A 22591-nucleotide genomic window follows, 5' to 3' on the forward strand; every position below is an offset into this window, starting at 1 on the left:
CCCTGTACACACTGAGCCCATTTTATCAAAATATTGGCGCAACGGGAGGCTGTGCAAAAACGTTGTAACGGCTTCCCCCATGCCATTTTCTCCCAGCTCCAACAAAGTGGACAGAGCTGGGGTATAGCAACCGGTGCTCATCGAAGTCACGATCAGGGTCCACTACACAACAAATCTTACTCCAGCAGGGACCGGAGTAAGATTTATGGGGAGGGGCATGCCACTTGTCCGAAGCTTCTGATTCATAAAGAGGCATGAATCTGGAGTGTCCTACTCCAGCAGGTCTCCTCATCAAGACCAGTGTCAACAATGCCAGTCTTGATGAATATGGGCCTCATTCTTTTGCTATGAATTTTGGTTCTGGCTTTTCGAGAAAACAAAAAGCACGCAACTCAGATCACTCTACCAGTATGTGACTGGATAGTCATAAAAATAGAAAACAGAAGAGGGTCCTTTCAAATCATGTACCAGGACATTTAGCTGATTTGTTCGCCTAGCATTACTCTACATTATACATGTCTTTACATGGTGTGCTTCCACTGTTACATATGTCTAAAACTGATGGACATGTGAAGAAACACTCCATGTAAAACTGGTTCGTTACCATATGTCCTCCATAGGTACGACATAGTGCATCAGTTTTACCTGACGTGTCTCAGTAACAAAAAAAATCTATAATAGTTTTCAGAAAGTAGGTGTTTTTTACTGTGAATAGTAATTTACGGAAGGGCAGACTGAACAAAGTGGACATAATGAACATCATTCAATCTCCTGATCTTTGTACTGGCTGTCAGTCATTAACACAAGTATCATTGTTTGGGTTTCCATACCTCTAATAGGATTGCGTGGAGGCAGTGGGGGTGTGAAGGGAGCTGTTGGTGTCATGGCATTATCAGTGCAGGATTGTCCTCCGCCTATTTCATAGCGTGAATCTTGGGACACCTGAGATGCTCGCCTTAAGAATGATGTTGGCGGTCCCCTGTCGGAGAACTGAGCGCTGGGAGACTGGAAGCAACTGTATGGTCGTAGCGATCTCTCCTTCTTAACAGGGCCCAGCTAAGAAGAGGAGAAAATGGCTTTAGAATTGTACAGTGTTGTTCATTTGGACACAATACGGGATCAATCCAAAAAAACTGTACTGAGAACATGCCCAAAAGATTGATTTCATTGAATGTGGATGGCCAGTGCAAATCACTCAAGGAATAAAATGTTTGATCATCTCTAGACAATTGTTCATTTACTGGTTGTTCAATCATCAATCGACTCCGATTTCAGGAGTATTGCTACCTTTATGCTCACCTTCTCATCAAGGTCATCATCACTTTCATACATGTCATCTTGGCGTAACCGCCACTCATATTCCACATGGACACGCATGTTAAACTGATTGTTCTGAGCTTGGAGAAGCTATTGGAAAAGAAACAATATTTATAAAGATTATTATCACAAAAGGTCCCAATTCATATAGGAAGGACAAAAAAACTCACGTATCAATAGAACACTAAAAGGAGGAGGTGAATGAACCACCACCGAGGATTATAATCCTTAAAAATTAATTCTAAAATTGAATACATATACAATATTGCAGAAAATCAAGAAAAAACTACTGGACACCATATACACAGAGGCAGGATGTTGCCATTCAATAGCCCTTTGTAAAATATCGCCGTACGTGAATACGTTTATGGTATAACTCTAAATACTTTTGTTAATAGCAGCCCTCAGAAGAAAGTGCAAAGTGCAGATATGAGTCCATTCAAATGCTAGACTACATAGCACAAATCCCTAACTATTTGCCATAACATAGGCATAAATAAAATAAATATGTGCCTAAAGGTATATTAATATCATGCCATGTGCAAACAGTGCAATACAAATCCACTTTAGTAACAGCATACAGTACGTATCAGTCTAAACATAAGGTGCAATGTGCTAGTCAGCCATGACATGGGAGTAAGCCCTTGAATGAAACATTGCTGAGGGACAAACCGAATTAAAAGGATGGAGAATAAGAGGATAAACTTACTAATAAAACGTGGCAAAGTGCTGGCAACAAGCTGTCCTCACCACCCCAACGCCCGTTTCATTTAGACTTCCTCAGGAGGCATGTGTTGCAGGAGGGATTCTGCCTATTTAAGAGATGTTTGTCCAATGGGAAGCCTGACAGTGTCTGTAGACTAGTTAGCAGGTGTTTCTGGTTGTGAGGGCCATGCGCAAGCGCAGATGTATCCGAAATGACCTTGTATTTACAGAGCATGCGCAAATGGCCCAACACCTGCCGGGATATTCCGACATACAAATATCTGTATTCAATAAATAATTTTTAAGGATTATACTATTTGGTGGTGGTCCATTTACCGCCTCCTGTTATATTTATAAAGATCAATGAATAGAAGTATGATTAAGAACGAAGACAAGTAGTTGAGTGACTTTATAATTTGGTCCCCTGAACTCAGTTGAATCCCTTTAGTATATTTCCATTGGTACTAATTTTTTTCAAAACTTAAGCCCCATTAACCATGCAGATTGTTGAGGTTTTCTGCCTCCCAGGAACCTCAAAAGAGACCTCAATTATCAGCTTGGCACAACACTTGATATATACAGTTTATATTTGATCCCTGTGCACTGGTACCTTTTAGTAAGGCGAAGTAAAACATTTGATCCACGGGGCCATGCAAACTGGCGGGGAGTATGTAAAACTCCTTTCGGTCCTGGAGAATCCCTGCAGCGCACAGTGCATGTGCTTAGGGGATTTATAAGTCTGCAGTCACACAGAGTGATTTGGACTGGACAACCCCTTTAAATGAATAGCATAATTGTAGGTGGTCACGTGACCACAGGTATGTAATACGCATATTCTTGCCACATTTGGACTAGACAGCCCCAGCCTCGATCAATACAAGTGAATCGACTTAGGCCATGCACATCTAGTTGGTATGTGTCCAGAAGTATGAATATTGCATATTCGCAGGCACGTGACTGCCCACAGTCATCACAGACACTAGCCTGTTTGTTGGGCTCTCCATGCATGTGTTGTGACTGTCACACAGCCGCGACACATGCAGCTGCGGAGCTGAACAGCTGATTATCGGGAGTGCTCCAGGTATCCAGGTTCCCTGTGCAGCTTATTTGGTAAGTCCTATAGATTGCCGAATAAGCAGAGACCCCATCAAATTCACTCAACTCTAATTAAGATGTCTACAGTCACATAGTGAGACTGCAGACTTAGCAACAATAAAGGAAGTTTTACTGAAAACTTCTGTGTACGTAACTATTTACACCCCTAAAGTCAGTACTTTGTAGAGCCTCCGTTTGCCGCAATTACAGCTGCAAGTCGATTTGGAGCTGTCTCTATGAGCTTTCCACATTTGGACACTGGGATTTTTGCCCATTACTCAAGGCAAAACTGCTCTAGTTTCTTCAAGTTAGATGGTTTCCTCTGGTGAGCACCAATCTTCCAGTCTAACAATTCTCAATTGGATTAAGTTCTGGACTTTGACTAGGTCACTCCAAAACATTTACATGTTTCTCCCTTTAAACCACTTGAGTGTTGATTTAGCAGTATGCTTTGAGTCATTATCTTGTTTGAAGGTTAAACTCCGTCCCAGTCTCAAATCACCCAGTAGCGGAATTGCATTCGCATAGGTTCCCAGCAAAGAAGATTGCCTTGTCATGGCCGCTGGACATGCATAAATTGGCCAAATTATGTGCTAAGTATCTTCGTTATTTCCTATTTTCTAGAGCAGTAATAAAATTCAAATGTTATATATGTATATATATTTCAAATTTAAATGCAACAGCGTTACAGAATGCAACTTTATTTGTTAGTTATGTATTTTATGTATGGAGATGGCTACTCTTAGTATGCGTCTGTGCACACCAGTTTTCTGTTTAGAAGAGACGGTCAGTCTTTTGATATTAGTCACAAATCACTGACAGACTGAAACAGGTTTTACTCAAGAATATATCCATCCATCCCCTCGACTCTGACCATTTTCCCTTTCTCTGCTGCCAAAAAACAACCCCATAGCTTGATGATGCCTTCACCATATGTTTCACTGTGGGGATGACGTTATTATTGATGAGCTTTGTTGGTTTGGTGTCAGACAAAGAGTTTACCTTGGTGGCAAAAAGTGCACCTTCCTCCATACATTTGGGGAGTCTCCCACATGTCTTTTGGCAAACTCAAAACGAGCCTTAGAATTTTTTGTGTGTAAGTAAAGAGTTTTCTGCCCACTCTTACCTAAAGGCCACCTCTATAGAGTTTATGCCTTATTGTGGTCATATGGACAGATACTCCAGTCTCTGGGAACTCGGCAGCTCCTTCAGGGTTACCTTTGCCTCTCTGTTCAAAGCCCTCCTTGCCCGAACTACGAGTTTTGGTGGGCGGCCCTCTCTTGGCAGGTTTGTTGTGGTACCATGTTCTTTCCATTTGATGATAATGAATTGATGGTGCTCTGGGGGATCATCAGAGATTGGAATATTTTTTACATAACCCAACCCTGACTTGTACTTCTCAACAACTTTGTCCTTGACTTGTTTGGAGATGTCCTTGGTCTTCCTGATGTTCTTTGGTTAGTGCTCTTGCAGACTCTTTGTTCATTCAGAAAAGGTGTGAATATACTGACAGATCATGTGACACTTACATTGCACACAGGTGGACTTCCTTTCACTAAGCATGTGACCTATGAAGGTAATTGCATGCACCAGAATGTTTTAGGAGCTTCATAGAAAAAGGGATGAATACATATGCAGTAGTGATGATTTGTTAGTGTTCAGAGATTAAGTTTTCATCGCCTCAGCTTAATGATTTCCAGCTACTACCCAGCTTGAGTACATGTGGGGGTTGCCTGGTTGCTAGGGAATCCTCACATGTAATCAAGCTGTCTAGTAGCTGTAAATCATTCAGTTGCGGCAATGAAAACTAAATCTCCGAGCACTAACAAATATTCGAAGATCACCCAAGTAACGAGAATACTCGCTCATCACTAATACTAATATGCACATGACAATTTTTAGGTATTTGATCCCATAAATGTTATTTATGCCTTTATTTTTCTCACTTCATTTCACCAACTGACTATTTGCTTTAAAAAATATTTAAACACAAGTTGTAATGTAACAAAATGGGTAAAACGTGAAAAATTATGAATAATTTCACAAGCCACTGTATGTGTGACCATTTTAATTCTCTTACCAAATCTTCACAAAGAGAAAGCTTCAGGCGTCTGGCAATATCGAGAGCAGTTTCCCCAGCTTCATTTTCTGCAAAAATTAAAAGTTGTGAAAAAAACATGAGAAATAAAACCAACAGAGCTGAAAAAGCGATACAATCATTATCATTAAGTAACGCAGGTAAGCAATTGCGGTGTCTAGCTTCTTAGGAATTGGAGCATGGAAAATCACATTTTTCACATTTTCATTCTTAGAAAGTTGTGCGATACTAATTTATTCGACATGGAAATTGTTATCCAATTTAATTCTATCACCCTTAAGGCATAAAGCGAGAAAAGGAAATGAAAAGTCATCTGGTAATGTTAAAAATGAAGGAGATCTGGCCGAAAACTTCTGGATCAGGACATGAAAGATGCTTGCAAGGGGATGATACCGTATGCCCCATCATGTGCATTATTTCTGCTAGAATCTGAGCTACTTACTAGAGAGATCATTTATACGGCTAACACATTGGATAATTACAATACTTTGTATTATTGTGTAATGATCCACAGGAAGACAGCTGGAGAACCATGATTCCGCTATACTGTTGGACCATGATTCCGCTATACTGTTGGACCATGATTCCGCTATACTGCTGGACCATGATTCCGCTATACTGTTGGAAGACCTTTTTGGGTGAAGGGACGGCTTGGGTGTTCAGTTAGACCCAAACTTTAAACTGCAGTTTCACCATAATTGGTAATATAGACTTAGTATATCCAGGTACTCACTTATCTTTACATTGACTTTAGCTCTCAGGAAAAGTTTTATGCTCTCAGTTTTGTTATACAAGCAGCAGTAGTGAAGTGGGGTGTTTCCTCGGACAGTTTGCTTCATTAGGTTTCCACTGTAGAAAATACAATTTACATTTTTTAGTCAACCATACAGACAGCATATAAAACAAGCAGATCACATTACAACTACATATATTGCATTAATTCACTTACCTGTTATGTACCAAAAAATCTACAATATGTAATGACGTTCTGTCTGACAATAGCACTGCCAGATGCAGAATGGTCTCACCAGCCTCCTGAAACAGAATAAGCAAATAACATCATTTACAAACATTCTTCTGCTTCCCATAAAGAAATAAGACAAGAGCAATATACCGTAAATAGCTCAATACAACTAAGGCTACGTTCACCTTTGCGTTGTTGGGCGCAGCGTCGGCGATGCGACGCAACCAACAACGCATGTACACAACGCAGCGTTTTGCGACGCATGCGTTGTCATAAGATCCTAGAGATCAGGAATTTTGGCGCAGGGAAAAAGCTACAAGTAGCATCCTCTGCGCCCTGTCTTGTGCGTCTATATGATGCATGCGTCGTAAAACGCAGTACAATGCATACCGGCGCATGTCCATGCACCCCCCATGTTAAAGATAGGGGTGCATGACGCATGCGTCAGTATGCGTCGCCGACGCTGCGCCCAACAACGCAAATGTGAACGTAGCTTAACATGCCAAGTGGTTTCTCCAAATTCATCACAAATGGCACTTCACTTTTATTGACCACTGCAGTCTCAGAAGCCCTCCATGACTAGTATATTTCGCTCTCAGTAGAGCCCCTTTCACTGTTATCATTAGTAACAAAATAAATTATTGCCAGACACAGCTCCTAGCTGCATTCCTGAGGAATTGTAATTCCTTCTTCTGGGAAAATATTCTTTAGTTCACTAATATTCTTGGGTTTGTGAGCTGCCACTGCCTTTTTCAAATCCCAGCAAAGACTGTGAGAACATCTTCAGAACTTCTTCTGAAAACAAGACTTGGTGGACTTTAAGGGGATACAGTGGGTATGGAAAATATTCAGACCCCTTTAAATGTTTCACTCTTTGTTTCATTGCAGCCATTTGGTAAATTCAAAACAGTTCATTTTTTTCCTCATTAATGTACACTCTGCACCACATATTGACTGGAAAAAAAACAGAAATGTAGTAATTTTTGCAAATTTATTAAAAAAGAAAAACTGAAATATCACTTAGTCCTAAGTATTCAGACCCTTTGCTCAATATTGAGTAGAATCACCTTTTTTGAGCTAGTACAGCCATGAGTCTTCTTGGGAATGATGCAACACGTTTTTCGCACCTGGATTTGGGGATCCTTTGCCATCCTTCTTTTGCAGATCTTCTCCAGTTCCGTCAGTTTGGATGATGAACGTTGGTGGACAGCCATTTTCAGGTCTCTCTAGAGATGCTCAATTGGGTTTAGGTCAGTGCTCTGGCTGGGCCAGTCAAGAATGGTCACAGGGTTGTTCTGAAGCCACTCCTTTGTTATTTTATCTGTGTGCTTAGGGTCATTGTCTTGTTGAAAAGTGAACCTTCAGCCAAGTCTGAGGTCCAGACCACTCTGGAAGAAGTTTTCATCCAGGATATCTCTGTACTTGGCCGCATTCATGTTTCCTTCAATGACAACCAGTCATCCTGTTCCTGCAGCTGAAAAACACCCCCATAGCATGATGCTGCCACCACCATGTTTCACTGTTGGGATTGTATTGGGCAGGTGATGAGCAGTGCCTGGTTTTCTCCACACATACTGCTTGGAATTATCACTAAAAAGGTCTATCTCCATCTCATCAGACCAGAGAACCTTATTTCTCATAGTCTGGAGTCCTTCATGTGGTTTTTAGCAAACTTTATGCGGGCTTTCATAGGTCTTGCACTGAGGAGAGGCTTCCGTTGGGCTACTCTGCCATAAAGGCCTGACTGGTGAAGGGCTGCAATAATTGACTTTGTGGAACTTTCTCTCATCTTGCCAATGCATCTCTAGAGCTTAGCCACAGTGATCTTGGGGTTCTTCTTTACCTCTCTCACCAAGGCTCTTCTCTCATGATTGCTCAGATTGGCTGGATGGTCAGGTCCAGGAAGACTTCTGGTGGTCCCAAACCTCTTCCATTTAAGGATTATTCGAGGCCACTGTGCTCTTAGGAACCTTGAGTACTGCAGAAATTCTGTTGTAACCTTGTGCTTTGCCACAATTCTGTCTCTGAGCTCCTTGGCCAGTTCCTTTGACCTCATAATTCTCATTTGGTCTGACATGCACTGTGAGCTGTGAGGTCTTATATAGACAGGTGTGTGCCTTTCCAAATCATGTCCTATCAGTTTAATTAAACACAGCTGGACTCCAATGAAGAAGTAGAACTATCTCAAGGAGGATCACATGGAAATGGACAGCATGTGACTTAAATATGACTGTCTGAGCAAAGGGTCTGAATACTTATAACCATGTGATATTTGTTTTTCTTTTTCATTAAATTTGCAAAAATTTGTACCTTTCTGTTTTTTCAATCAAGATGGGGTGCAGAGCGTATATTAATGTGAAAAAATTAACTTTTTTTAATTTACCAAATGGCTGCAATGAAACAAAGAGTGAAAAAAATTAAAGGTGTCTGAATACTTTCCGTATCCACTGTATCTCTCCAGTTGTAAGGTTCAATGATGTCCAAACTTTAACTTTCTCATAGAAGCCATGTCGTTTTCTTAAGGATTTCCTGATATTTTATTAAATGCATCATGCCCTCCACATGCTGCAGGTTGCAGTACCAGAAAAATAAAACAGCGCCATAGCATCACTGAGCTGCCGCCATGCTTCTCTGAAGTAATAAATACAGCCCACAATGGACCAAAACAACACGGATCTCTCACACATGCTCATGGCCATGTGTCATAAATATCAATAAGAGATCACACTGCATTAAATAGGACACTCCAACAGACAATCAAATATACCTGAGAAACAAAATTGGAGTTCAAGTCCTAATTGAAAAAAGTATATATACAAATTTTTATTCCACAAAGAGGTCACATACAAAATAATAATATCATTTAACAATAAATAGATAGATGACACAGCGAGCAAGGCTGAAGAAAACACTGAAAGTAAACGGTGACAGCCCCTAGAGATGTCTGCATGTGTTTCATAATAAAGTGCTAACATTGCACATCATAATAGGAGTTTTAGGGCCGGGAAGGTTACTTACTACATATCATATATCCCGCAACGGGGTCAAAGTCAAGTATAGGGCACTAAATGTCAATCCCGGTTCCATGAACCTTACCCATTATGCAGACTTCACCAAAGCCCCAACGTGCGTTTCGCGTCTGCTTCGTCAGGGGGCTTCTGACAAAGCCGACGCGAACTCTGAACTTGTGATATCGACTTCCAGCTGTATCTCTAGGAACATTCAAAAGCTTTGTATCTTTTAGTAGCATTTTCCTTGTTTGTGTATGGCAATTATCTCTTCTTTGGACAATTCTCTTGATAACCCGAGAATATTACTGTTGGCTATTGCCCATGAGGAATGGGCTAAAATTCCCCGAGTAAGGCTGCCAGAAGCTGGTGTCTGACTATGCATAATGTTTGAATCAGGTGATAAACACAAATTACAGATCAAAACCAAGTTAAAAATACAGAACAGAGTATTATAAATAATTATACAGTATATATCATGAGATAGTAGAGATAAGGTGCCAGTGCATAAGAATATTTAGCTGAACCAGATAAGTCATTTTATTAGTAGTGCATGATAGTGCTTGTATTGAGCCCATATCCATATAGAATGAGTGGGAACAGGGCAAAAGACATGAAGTATAAGATATATCAATGTCTGAGCAGAAATCCGCCCTCGTCAATGACTACTACTAAAATGGCTTTCATCTGATTCAACTAAATATTCTTATGCACTGGCACCTTATCTCTACTATCATGAATATATATATAAATAGGAACAGCATCAATACTACTGCAATTGTGGTGCAAAGCTTTCCAAACCAGGGTTCCAATGGCTTCAATATAGAAGTAAAACAAGAAAACAGCGCACAAAAAATAGAAAAATGTGGGTTTTTAATGCCTGGACGGCGTGGCAACGTTTCGGATATAGATCCTTTTTCAAGCAATGAACATACAAATGAAGTGAACTTATATAGCAAATACACATGTTCTTCATTAACAAAGTATTTATCAAAACTTACATTTTTTTTTGTCATAAGTGCATACATAATCAATGATGTGATAAAGTGCATCCGTGCTTTTCTAATAAATACACAAAAATATGTTACCGATATAAAAATCACATACGGTGCAATGTGAATATATCCAGAATATGCTAAATGAACAATTAAAATAAATCAGGTGCCCCAATCTGATGAAAACAAAATCAGAAGCACACTTACAATTGTACACCAGCGTGTATTCGATTGCCAGCGTCTTCCTGGAGTTAGTGCGCATGTCAGCGACGTCTATACCAGGACCTATAGCATTATGGTCCACGTCTGCGCACAACTACTCTGAAGACATCGGCACCATATTGGTAAAGGTATATTTCTCCCAAACGGGAGAATGATCAAAATAACTTCATTTAGCATATTCTGGATATATTCACATTGCACCTTATGTGATTTTTATATCGGTAACATATCATTGATTGTATGCACTTATGACTAAAAAAATGTAAATTTTGATAAATACTTTGTTAATGAAGAACATGTGTATTTGCTATATAAATTCACTACATTTGTATGTTCATTGCTTGAAAAAGGATCTATATCCGAAACGTTGCCACGCTGTCCAGGCGTTAAAAGCCCACTTTTTCTAATTTTTGTGTGCTGTTTTCTTCATATATAAATACTCTGTCCTGTATGCATCATTCCTACACATTATATAGATTTTCCTTGTAACACCTGTCCATCCATTGTGGGTGTACACCCCTTGTTTTCATATTATGTTTTTAGCTTGTTTTTTTTTTATCTGTAATTTGTATTTATCACCTGATTTAAATAAATAAATCTCTTTCATGATTCACTATTTTGGATACATTGGGACTTTTTTGGTTGGATTTTCTATTTATTTTCCTTCCTTGGCTTTCACCGACTGTCCCGTCTAGCCACTACCAGTCCAGTTTCTTGTTGTGCCGATAAAGTACGGTATTATTAACACGTATAGTATTCTGCACAGTATTTCAATAAGTCTATCGCACAACTTGACCCAAATCTTCCCTTGTCTCAACTTTACGCATAATGTTTGCATCAGGTCATAACTGCTTCACTTGTCACGAAGGGGTTGAAACATTCTGACACTGCAGTAGTCAGTAAAAGGGTCATTTTCTGTTGAATTTGGAGAAATCACTTGATATATTAGTTGGTTTAAGCTATTCACAATGTGATTGTTTGCTAATAAACCTATTGTGCAATGGGGGGGTCATTTTATTTACACTGTACGTGATATTTTGTAATGTGCATACACAAACGTTCTTAATATTCTTATTGGCAATACTACAAGTACATGCATTATACTTCTGTTTTTAAGAAAAAAGGCCATTTAATCAGTATCACACCGAATACCCAACAATTACCTGTGCTGGTTGGGGCAAGGGTTCTGTCAATTCAACCTTTTCCGCATAGGCCTGGATCAGTGCAAAAACGTCCTTAAACCGAACAGCATCTTGAAGGTCATGCTGCCGCGTCAATGGGTGGAGGTTGCTTCTTTTTGTATATAACCAGTGTACATACTTGGAGTTAATGAAATCTTTTCTAGTGGTCCTATTAAATGTTACCAAAAAGAGGTACATTAATTAATAGCTTCATGAGGTCTTTTAAGAGTAACAGCATTTCCAAAAAAACTGAGCTATGTCAATCTTGGGTAGAAGGGTATTTTACAGTGCAGTTACTCTTTCAAGTCAATGCCACCAATAAAGAAAACCGTTAAAATCATGATCTACTCACATGGCGCTGTCTATAGTAGGCTTGATTGTCGGAGATGGGAGATTGGCCTCTACAATGTCATTGAAGCCAGAGTTACCAACATTTTTTGCTAGCTGAAAATACACCATGGGGATGAGAGAAGTGAGCAGAGTATGTCCATCACTAATTAGTAGTAATAATATTACACTGATATCAGTCTACCAACCTAGACCTCTGGATAGAGCAGCAATAATCTTTGGATATGGAACCATAAGGATCATTCAGACATCAGTTTACCACAGTGTTTTTCACGGATAGTACTCAGACCTATGAGAGTCTATGGGGTAGTTCACATGTCCGATTTCTTTTTTACTTGGACCGAGTGGTCCGCACAAAATCACGGAGACTTGTCCGATACTGGTCCAATTCACGAATCAAAATGGACAATGTGAGTCTACAAGTCAGTGAAAATTTTTTAAAAAATTGGACAGCAATCAGGTGCCGTCCGTGAGCTGTCCGATGTTCCTTGACTGTTTGAAAGGAGAAGCTTGAGAGAGTTTTTTTACATTTTTCCATCAGAGAAAAATTGATGAAACTCTGACAGTAAAAACTAGCACTTGACCAAACTCTGATGAAACTCTGATCAAAAACACTGCTGAAATTCGAAAAGATTGATAAAAATCACTCGGTGATATCTGAATGAGCGCTACGACCTATGTACCCCGCAATGGAACAACAATGAAGCAGGTTTCTGAGATTTCTTAGCTCTCCCAATTTAGCAATAACATAAAACCTAAAGAATTTTGGGAAACATCCTGCGTAATGTTACTGGTCACAAATATCACACACAAGTGGCAATTATATTTTCAGCTTTCTTTTTAATCCTTTACTTTATAACTTGCTTTATGGTATGAGATATTTCCCAGATTTTTACAGTAGATCTTTAAAGCACCACTCCAGATGTCTTCTTCATTCTATCACTGGAGTGGTGTTACTAATGTACGTTCCCTGACCCTAGTCTCCTACTTAGCAGCCCCCGTCTTCATCTTTTATCCGGTCGGTCTCTAGCAGTTTGTGACCTGCCAGATCACCCCAGTGTTTCCTGGACATTTCAATGTCAGTCTATGAGAGCCTTATTCTTGTTCTCGTAGACTTGCATTGAGAGTTTATGACCGTTCCCTCTGACTTCCGGTCAGTCAGAGGATGCGGTCACAAGATGGCCTCGCGGGACCAGGAAGAGCAGATGTCAACCGTATGTTGAGTAGAATATTAGGTGCAGGAACCTTGCCTTAGAACCACTGCAGTGCTAAAATAACAACATAAAGATGGAGCGGTGCTTTAACAATTCGTCAACTATTTTATTTTCTCCTAAAATTTTTAATTGCCTAAATAACTTTTTATATGGCGGTATCTAAAATTAATAGGAACGTCTTTCCTCTCACCAAGAGCTCTGAGGTTCCAAGTTTGTCAAGCGAGAGGGACTGAATACGTGAATGATGGACTCCAAGTTCTCTATGAACCCCAGAACATTCAATACAAGTGAGGATGCCCAGATTTATAGACAGCCATGTTGGATCTGGTAAATAAAGAAACATACATCATTCATATATTTTATAACACAAGGATAACAAAAAATGAAAATAGAAAGAAAAACTATATGTAACAATAAGCAGAAAGATAAAAACCACTCCTATGTTAAGCACATACTTGGCGTTAACATGTAACCCAGCCTATCTCACATCACCGTCAGCCATCTATCTGCTCTATGGAGGTTTTTATCACTGACATCTGACATCTATCTAAAAGCTGCTCAAGACAGGGAATGGATATAAAGGGGTTTTCACACAAACAACATGTATCTCCTATCTAGAGGTTAAGGAAAGTGCATGATTTCTGCAGGCCTCACCAGGGACCCCAACAATTACTAAAGTGGGCATCCCAAGTCCCCAGTTTCTCCTCCATTCAAGGACTTCGGGAGTCTTGTAGACTTGACAATAAGTGATAAATGTCTTTTGTTGGAAACCACAGTAAAAAGAAGCCATGATTAGAAATGATTTATGTTTAAATAAGGTTTTCTTTGCTTAAATATATTTCTTTTAATTTTTGCCAATTTTCACACTATCACTTAGAGCTCTTTTAAACTAAGATGTTTCAAAAGTCACACGCACATTAGCAGCACGTCTGTCCCCATCTTTTGTAACATCTAATGAGCGTGTGCAAAAATCATCGTGAAGGGAGGGGAGCAGGGTAAGTGTAGCATTACCTATTCTTATTGGTGAAGCCTGTGTTATCAGCTGGGACTAGAGGTGTTATCTGTCACTATACTGCTGCCTGTGATGAGAAGAAGCCTGTTGAAAACTCTTCCTGAAAAGACTAGTAGTATGAGGCTAGGGCCAGTGTGAAGACTGCAAGAATACGAATTTTGTTTTTAACAGAAATGTTAACTTGACAAATAAAAGAAAACGTTGGCAAAAAGTCATATTCTGGTGATGGCAGTCAAGTAGATGACGTTTGGAACATGTATTGTTAAAGCTTTGTCATCTTATCTGCTACACATGTGCTTTCTACAAAGCCTAAATAATTTAACAGGGATGGTTGTAAGTTATATAAAACAGAGAAAACATATATAGATCTAGATCTGCCCCTCTATAATTTATAGGAATAGCATATGTATTTATATACATATTTCACATGTAACCGATTCTATTTCGTGCAGAGTTTGATCTCACCTGGCGCACCACAATCGCAGCACACACTGTTCCCGGGCATTCGCCTAATATCTTCAATAATGGCTTTGGTAAGATCTTCTATACTGTTCTCCTCACTGGGGCGAACTTCATGAAATGCCATGTTCAGAGCTTCCTGCTTACTGTTAGTCAGAACAGAGATCCACCTGAAAAATAAATATTTGTTACAGAGTTCTTCCAGGGATCAGCATGATGAAACGTACTCGTTCATAACATCGGAGGCTGTTCCAGTTGGTGGGCTTTAAAGGGAATCTATCAGTAGGTTTTTGCTATGTAATCCAAGGGAAGTATGAGGTAGGGGTTGAGACACTGATTTCAGGGATGTGCCACTTATTGGACTGTGTGCTGTTGTTTCTATACAATGAGTGATTTATCAGTAGGATATTATTACTGCCTGGACTAGGTCTTGAGTGTCTGCTAGTTGAGACACACCCCACTACTGATGTCATATTACTGTCACTATACAATGTACACAGAAAGCTTAGTCTGGGCGGAATTAGCTTCATCAGCTCTGCTACATGCTATATTTAAGTAAACCAATAGAGTCCACCAACTATACTATGTAAAGGCACTTCATAGATGCAATTTAACACAATCTTTCTAATCCCATAAGGACAGAAATATCAAAGAGATCCTTTTTAAAAAATTTCAAAATTTATTGGTATCAAGTTAAAAACATTTCACATATAGCTAGAGTGTGTCACAGAAAGGGACTTCACCAGAGTCCAACGGATATATTACAGCACTAATAGCCAGGTACATATAGTTGCTAGACAGTAGAATGGCATATATATCAATCCGTCAAAGAGAAACCCCACATAATGATGGTTTTGACAAAATCAGTGTTATCTAATAATGCTCTACTTCTCAAAACATAAATGCAAAAAAATATTCCTGACTATATTTTCCCAATACATGGATAGGCATAATTTCCAGGTATTATCATATATTAAGACCCTTTATTGCACTATTAAATATCCGCGGACAATTATAAAGCATATGGTAATGCTATTATACTAGAGGATTTTAAAATGTTAATTCTCTTAAACCTGCCGCGTTAGTTGCAAAGGAATGTTGCCAAGGTGGAGAGCATAGAGAACCCTAGGCGATAAATAGATGTGTATACGAACAAATAGAAGGAAAATTCCCCATGACCGCCTATTCCTCCATTATTATCTCCCACATACCAGGCGACATTCCCCTGGTTGCTAATGCCGTGATGCTATCAAGCTAAATCCTATAGCAATCCGAGATCTAACTAAGTGCAAGATGCAGAGTGCAAATAATGCCAATAGTGCCAATACCTGTGGGGCCAATGTGCTGTGCTGCCCTGGATCCACACCGGTGTAAGTCCCTTCACCCCGACGCGCGTTTCGCCGCCAGCTTCTTCCGGGGGCGTGTCGGGGTGAGGGACAGCTGACTCTTTGTAGAATGCCCTGACCAATCAGCTGCGTGATATCCGTAGCGCATGACGCGGTCGCCTCTCTCGTATGTAAAAAAATCTTCCCCACTTCCGCTCTCGACACGCAGGCGCATACCGCCTGTCTGTCTAAATGAGCGTAGAGGGAAGATCCCGAGATGAGGAAGACCGCGCATGCGCGTAACCACGCAGCTGAAGTGAAGTAACCCGATCTCTTAGGTCTTATTCAGCATAAGGAAAACGCTCTATATTCTAGCGGGCCCAATGGAGAAGCTAATTAATGCAATATGGTACATGAGGGAATATAAATATATAAATATTACGAATTAGGAGATACAATCCACATCTAATTTACTTATTCAATGATATTATTAGATATAAAGTACTATTTAGAAAAATGTGGTGAAATGAAATAACGGAAAAGTGAGAGCTGTATATCTGTGAGAATTAATACCACAGCGAATACTGTAGAATCCAGTGATTTGATTGATATTATTAAATAAGTGAGTAAAATAAAACAGTGATGAAAAAATGAGAGAGCGAGTAAAGATACAAATATGCTACTACACCCATACAAATATAAGACTAGGAGATGTCAATTGATAACAGTGATGTTGTTGATACCAGTGATATAATAAAACCGTGATAAAAGATGGTGAGAATGTGAAAAAAAACCGATATACTGATATGCCCATGCGTGTATAAAACCGCTTGGGAAGTGTTATTTCCAGGAAACTGGAATTTCTGGACATCTCAATTGAGGTAACAAATGATGGCATCTTACAAACAGAAATCTACAGGAAACCCACATCCACTAATTCTTTGTTGATGGCGGATTCGGCTCACCTTAGATCGACAATAAGAGGAATACCCATCGGGCAATTCCTGAGATTAAAGAGATTATGCTCAGATGAACGGGCCTTCCATATTCATTCTGCCGATCTAGCAGCAAGATTTGAAGAACGAGGTTATAGCAGAAGAATGATTCGACGAGGATACCACAGAGCTATAAAATCCCCTAGAAATGACTTACTATATGGATCCACTAAACAGAAAACAAGCGATGATCAATCACAAATTCGATTCATCTCAACGTTCAACAATAAATGGAAACCATTGACAGACATTATTAGAAAAAATTGGAGTATTCTCTTGACTGACCCTATATTAAAACAAATTCTCCCGCAAGCACCCCAAATGGTGGCAAAGAGAGCACCAAATCTTAAAGACATTCTGGTACACAGCCATTATGACTCAAGACGTGATAAGGATACAAAGAGACATACTGGAAGTAATGGATTTTTTCCATGCGGGATATCTAAGGCGTGTTCGAACCTTATCAAATCAACAACTTTTGACAATCATGACGGAACAAGAACATACAAAATATTGAGACATCTCAATTGTGCCTCAAAGGGCGTAATATACCATGCAGAGTGTCCGTGCAAGAAAGTATATATAGGCCTAACGACACGAGAATTAAAGATCCGAGTCAGAGAACACGCCCGCGATATCGACAAGGCAAAATCAATTGAGGATGAAAATTCATTGAAGACACTGTCCCGCCATTTTAAGAGGTACCACCAATCCAACTCCAGGGGGTTAAAAATCAAAGCCATTGATCAGGTTTCATTAGGCCCAAGAGGGGGGAATCTGTCCCGGGCATTAGCACAGCTAGAAAGTCGATGGATTTATCGCCTGGGAACGTTATACCCCCAAGGCCTTAACGAAAATTTAGGTTTTGCATGCTTCTTATAAATTATTAGAATATAGGGACTACATTAGCGTATCTTGATTTTAGGGGGTGGGGGTCAGCTATAGGTTACACTATGGTTTTTAATGTTATTATGTATTTTTATTCTAATTTTTGTCTTTTTGCTCTGATCTTTCTTAAGATATCGGTTGAAGTGACCATCTTGATCTGCGGCCTTGATGAGAGAGACTGTACGAGATTTTGAAGGCAGAAGAGAAAGCGTCTTGAAATATACTTCTATGGGACAGACTGAATATTATGAATAGTGGATGCGTACCTTTTGTATAGTTATTTAGGAGTCTTCTGGCACATTGTTTTTAATTTATAGCCTATGATAAAGTGCTATGATCACTTTGGAGTTATCTAACATATTGCTCCCATTGATATTCACTGGTTTCGGTGATCCTGTATAACAATATATATTTGCAAGTAGATTTTGGTATTAAAAGGAACAATAATTTTATTCACATTTTAATAAATTTCTTTTTGAGCACTTTTTTGTAGTCATATGTTAGTATAATTCATTTCATCTGTCACTATCAATGTAATATCTATTAGGTATCAAATAACACTTCCCAAGCGGTTTTATACACGCATGGGCATATCAGTATATCGGTTTTTTTCACATTCTCACCATCTTTTATCACGGTTTTATTATATCACTGGTATCAACAACATCACTGTTATCAATTGACATCTCCTAGTCTTATATTTGTATGGGTGTAGTAGCATATTTGTATCTTTACCCGCTCTCTCATTTTTTCATCACTGTTTTATTTTACTCACTTATTTAATAATATCAATCAAATCACTGGATTCTACAGTATTCGCTGTGGTATTAATTCTCACAGATATACAGCTCTCACTTTTCCGTTATTTCATTTCACCACATTTTTCTAAATAGTACTTTATATCTAATAATATCATTGAATAAGTAAATTTGATGTAGATTGTATCTCCTAATTCAAAATATTTATATATTTATATTCCCTCTTGTACCATATTGCATTAATTAGCTTCTCCATTGGGCCCGCTAGAATATAGAGCGTTTTCCTTATGCTGAATAAGACCTAAGAGATCGGGCTACTTCACTTCAGCTGCGTGGTTACGCGCATGCGCGGTCTTCCTCATCTCGGGATCTTCCCTCTACGCTCATTTAGACAGACAGGCGGTATGCGCCTGCGTGTCGAGAGCGGAAGTGGGGAAGATTTTTTTACATACGAGAGAGGCGACCGCGTCATGCGCTACGGATATCACGCAGCTGATTGGTCAGGGCATTCTACAAAGAGTCAGCTGTCCCTCACCCCGACACGCCCCCGGAAGAAGCTGGCGGCGAAACGCGCGTCGGGGTGAAGGGACTTACACCGGTGTGGATCCAGGGCAGCACAGCACATTGGCCCCACAGGTATTGGCACTATTGGCATTATTTGCACTCTGCATCTTGCACTTAGTTAGATCTCGGATTGCTATAGGATTTAGCTTGATAGCATCACGGCATTAGCAACCAGGGGAATGTCGCCTGGTATGTGGGAGATAATAATGGAGGAATAGGCGGTCATGGGGAATTTTCCTTCTATTTGTTCGTATACACATCTATTTATCGCCTAGGGTTCTCTATGCTCTCCACCTTGGCAACATTCCTTTGCAACTAACGCGGCAGGTTTAAGAGAATTAACATTTTAAAATCCTCTAGTATAATAGCATTACCATATGCTTTATAATTGTCCGCGGATATTTAATAGTGCAATAAAGGGTCTTAATATATGATAATACCTGGAAATTATGCCTATCCATGTATTGGGAAAATATAGTCAGGAATATTTATTTGCATTTATGTTTTGAGAAGTAGAGCATTATTAGATAACACTGATTTTGTCAAAACCATCATTATGTGGGGTTTCTCTTTGACGGATTGATATATATGCCATTCTACTGTCTAGCAACTATATGTACCTGGCTATTAGTGCTGTAATATATCCGTTGGACTCTGGTGAAGTCCCTTTCTGTGACACACTCTAGCTATATGTGAAATGTTTTTAACTTGATACCAATAAATTTTGAAATTTTTTAAAAAGGATCTCTTTGATATTTCTGTCCTTATGGGATTAGAAAGATTGTGTTAAAATGCTATATTTAAGAACTCTGCTTGTGTCACAACTGCTGCACCCAGTAATCTAAGTGATACATCACTGGAATCAGGGTCTCTTTCTCTACATCAGATGAGGTAGCAAACAGCTGCTGACAGATTCCTTTCAATATAACCTCATTAATGTAAAGAACAACCACTCCAATGACGGACATGTAGTCTAATTTTCAGTCATTTATTTTCTTCTTTATGGATAATGGACTACTCATACCCAAGTCTGTCTAGACTAGGTATCCTCAGCTTCCTAGATTAGAGTTTAAAGGGCTTGTCCAAAACTAATACCAATTTTCATCTTAAATATCTATGTTTTAACGTCCTTCGGCTCGATCTCAAGCTATGTTGACTTGATGGATGAACAATCTGTAGGAAGATTGATTTTATGCAAGCGTAGATAGGACCACCAGGGTCTTCTCCATCGTTATGACAGTATCAATCCATCGGGTTGCTGCTCTTTCTCTTCGCCTTGTTTCATCTATTCTATTTATTTTAATAATATAGTTTTCTGATACGGTTTACTTGAAACGTCCCTACTCTTCCCTATCTAATCTAACAACTTTATTTTTTTTACCTATTTCCGTTTTGATGACACTTCGTTTGAGAAACACAGTGCATGCTAGGATACTCAAACAAGAAGTCATCATGGGCAGAGGCTGCAGTCACTGCGGCAGCCTCTATTCTCACCCTGAAACCAAGCGTCATCAGCTTCTGGAAATGAACCGTTTCAGGGGCTGGGCTAGTACCTTCTCTACTAAGCATGAATCAGTTGTCAATGCCAATGTAACCCATGTAACCTACCTTCTTACTGTGCACTATTTGTCTCAGTGCAAAGTGACAGTTCGCTCCCTCACCAGCTCTAATGAGACGTGATCAGCCGGCAACAGAGCGCACTGTCAGTGCGCATTGTAATGAGGGAACGTGGCAAACAGAGACCAGCCCCGAGCCTCGAAACAGACGTCACTTTTGTGGGTAAGGCTGGTCTCTGCCAGGAGACACCGTGCTATCATTGGAGAAAAATAGGGAACAGTAAGAAGGGAGCTGGTACTGAGCTTACTTTTAAATTGACAACCGACATACTCAGCGTCATCAAAGCGGATATAGGGGGAAAAAAAGGAGCTAGGAGATTGAAGAGTATGGACATTTTTAATTAAACCATGATAGAAAAACTTATATTATTAAAATAGAGAGACATTTAGGATGAAAATCAGTATTTGTTTCTAACCAGCCCTTGAAAGTCTTGCTAGAGGGCAATGTTTTATTTTTTTCAACTTTAAGCGTTCCTGCTCTTAACTTGTAGAAAACCATAGTCTTACTGCCCCCATTCCACACAACAAGGTAAACATGCAAAGTGTTTTTGGAGAACATACTAGCTTAACACGTCCTGGAACTGTCCCAATCCTCATGCTAACTTGCCATCAACTATTTCTGAGTGGGTAATTCTTCTACCTCAGCATTCTGCCAGCACTATATGCCTTTCCTTTCCCTCCCATGTATTGCTCCTACCTTTGACCAATATCTTGTCTGCCCCAATTATCATGTATGGAGGAGCAGGAACAGATACAAAGGCCTGCCCCCAATTCCTGTAATCTGATTCCATGTCTCTACTGCTACAGACAGATTACACTTGACAACAGGCAGGGAACAGCAAGTTAGAGCAAAGGCAAATACCCAGCAGAAAACACTGATTATTTTTTTTTCAATTAAAAAAAAAAAACTTTTTAAAACAGTAAACTGCAGATTGCCTATTTAGAATATGATCTATCAAATGGTCTGAAAGTTCCGGGGTCCAGTTATCATTTTCACTTACGCAATACACTCCTGATCATCCTCGGCCAAGAAATGGTATGTGCGGTTATCTGGAATGAAGGACATTTCACTTTTTATATTCTGTTCTCCATAATGCAATAATATATTAGTAAATGTTGGATAAAAATGTAAATATAGCACAAGTTTCATAAATGTATTTAAATGTTTACTTTGCTTCTTTTTTGCATGTTGTGACTTTTCTGCTAAAGTCAGGAATGGAAGAGTCACCATGCTGGTAGGATGTGATAGACATCGGGAGGAAGCTAGAGCTGCAGTTTCTGTCTCACTTCCTCTGAATGTGATGACTCGTAGGAAGGAGGAGAGTGAAGCCAACGTTGATTGGCTGTAGTGACTCCGTGACATAATGTCATGCAAGCTCCGGGAAAGCCAATGCCTGACATCGCTGGAATACCGCTAGCACCGGAGGCCAGTATAAGTGTTATCATTTTACTGGTGGGAAACATGGGGATTCTGAAGGGGTTGGCAAGAGTAGTGGACAACCTCTTTTAAGGCGCCAATTGTTCCCTTTAAGTTATTTTGGAATGGTGAGGGGCTGATTAGACTGTAATATAAGTGGGTGCAAAAGACAGGACTATCAGATCATTCCTCTCACATATTCTCAGTTTAAAGGGAACCTGTCAACAGGTTTAGCAATGAAAAAGAAAAAATAATCTCCAGCATGGATCTTCTAAAAAGTCAATTTATTGAAAACACTTTAAAATGCAAACATTTGCAAAAAAGAGATGGGGGTCCCAGGTGGTCAACGCCGACGCGTTTCGACCATCAGGTCTTTGCCATGACTAAGACCTGATGGTCGAAACGCGTCG

General features: G+C 39.6%; 1 protein-coding gene across 2 annotated transcripts in view; it reads right to left on the bottom strand.

Annotated features, from left to right (window-relative positions):
* Positions 1 to 22591, bottom strand: part of LOC138664936 (arf-GAP with SH3 domain, ANK repeat and PH domain-containing protein 1-like) — a 288656-nt gene that overhangs the window by 12336 nt on the left and 253729 nt on the right. For both annotated transcript variants that reach the window (XM_069751989.1, XM_069751988.1), the window contains exons 13-22: positions 21766 to 21814; positions 14625 to 14788; positions 13338 to 13471; positions 11938 to 12029; positions 11568 to 11754; positions 6165 to 6250; positions 5949 to 6064; positions 5198 to 5265; positions 1300 to 1407; positions 831 to 1056 (exon numbers count right to left, since the gene is read on the bottom strand). In XM_069751989.1, coding sequence (XP_069608090.1) covers positions 831 to 1056; positions 1300 to 1407; positions 5198 to 5265; positions 5949 to 6064; positions 6165 to 6250; positions 11568 to 11754; positions 11938 to 12029; positions 13338 to 13471; positions 14625 to 14788; positions 21766 to 21814 — 1230 coding nt within the window. The remainder of the gene's footprint in view (positions 1 to 830; positions 1057 to 1299; positions 1408 to 5197; positions 5266 to 5948; positions 6065 to 6164; positions 6251 to 11567; positions 11755 to 11937; positions 12030 to 13337; positions 13472 to 14624; positions 14789 to 21765; positions 21815 to 22591) is intronic.

This window comes from Ranitomeya imitator, chromosome 2 (assembly GCF_032444005.1).
Source record: "Ranitomeya imitator isolate aRanImi1 chromosome 2, aRanImi1.pri, whole genome shotgun sequence".
Lineage (NCBI taxonomy): Eukaryota > Metazoa > Chordata > Amphibia > Anura > Dendrobatidae > Ranitomeya > Ranitomeya imitator.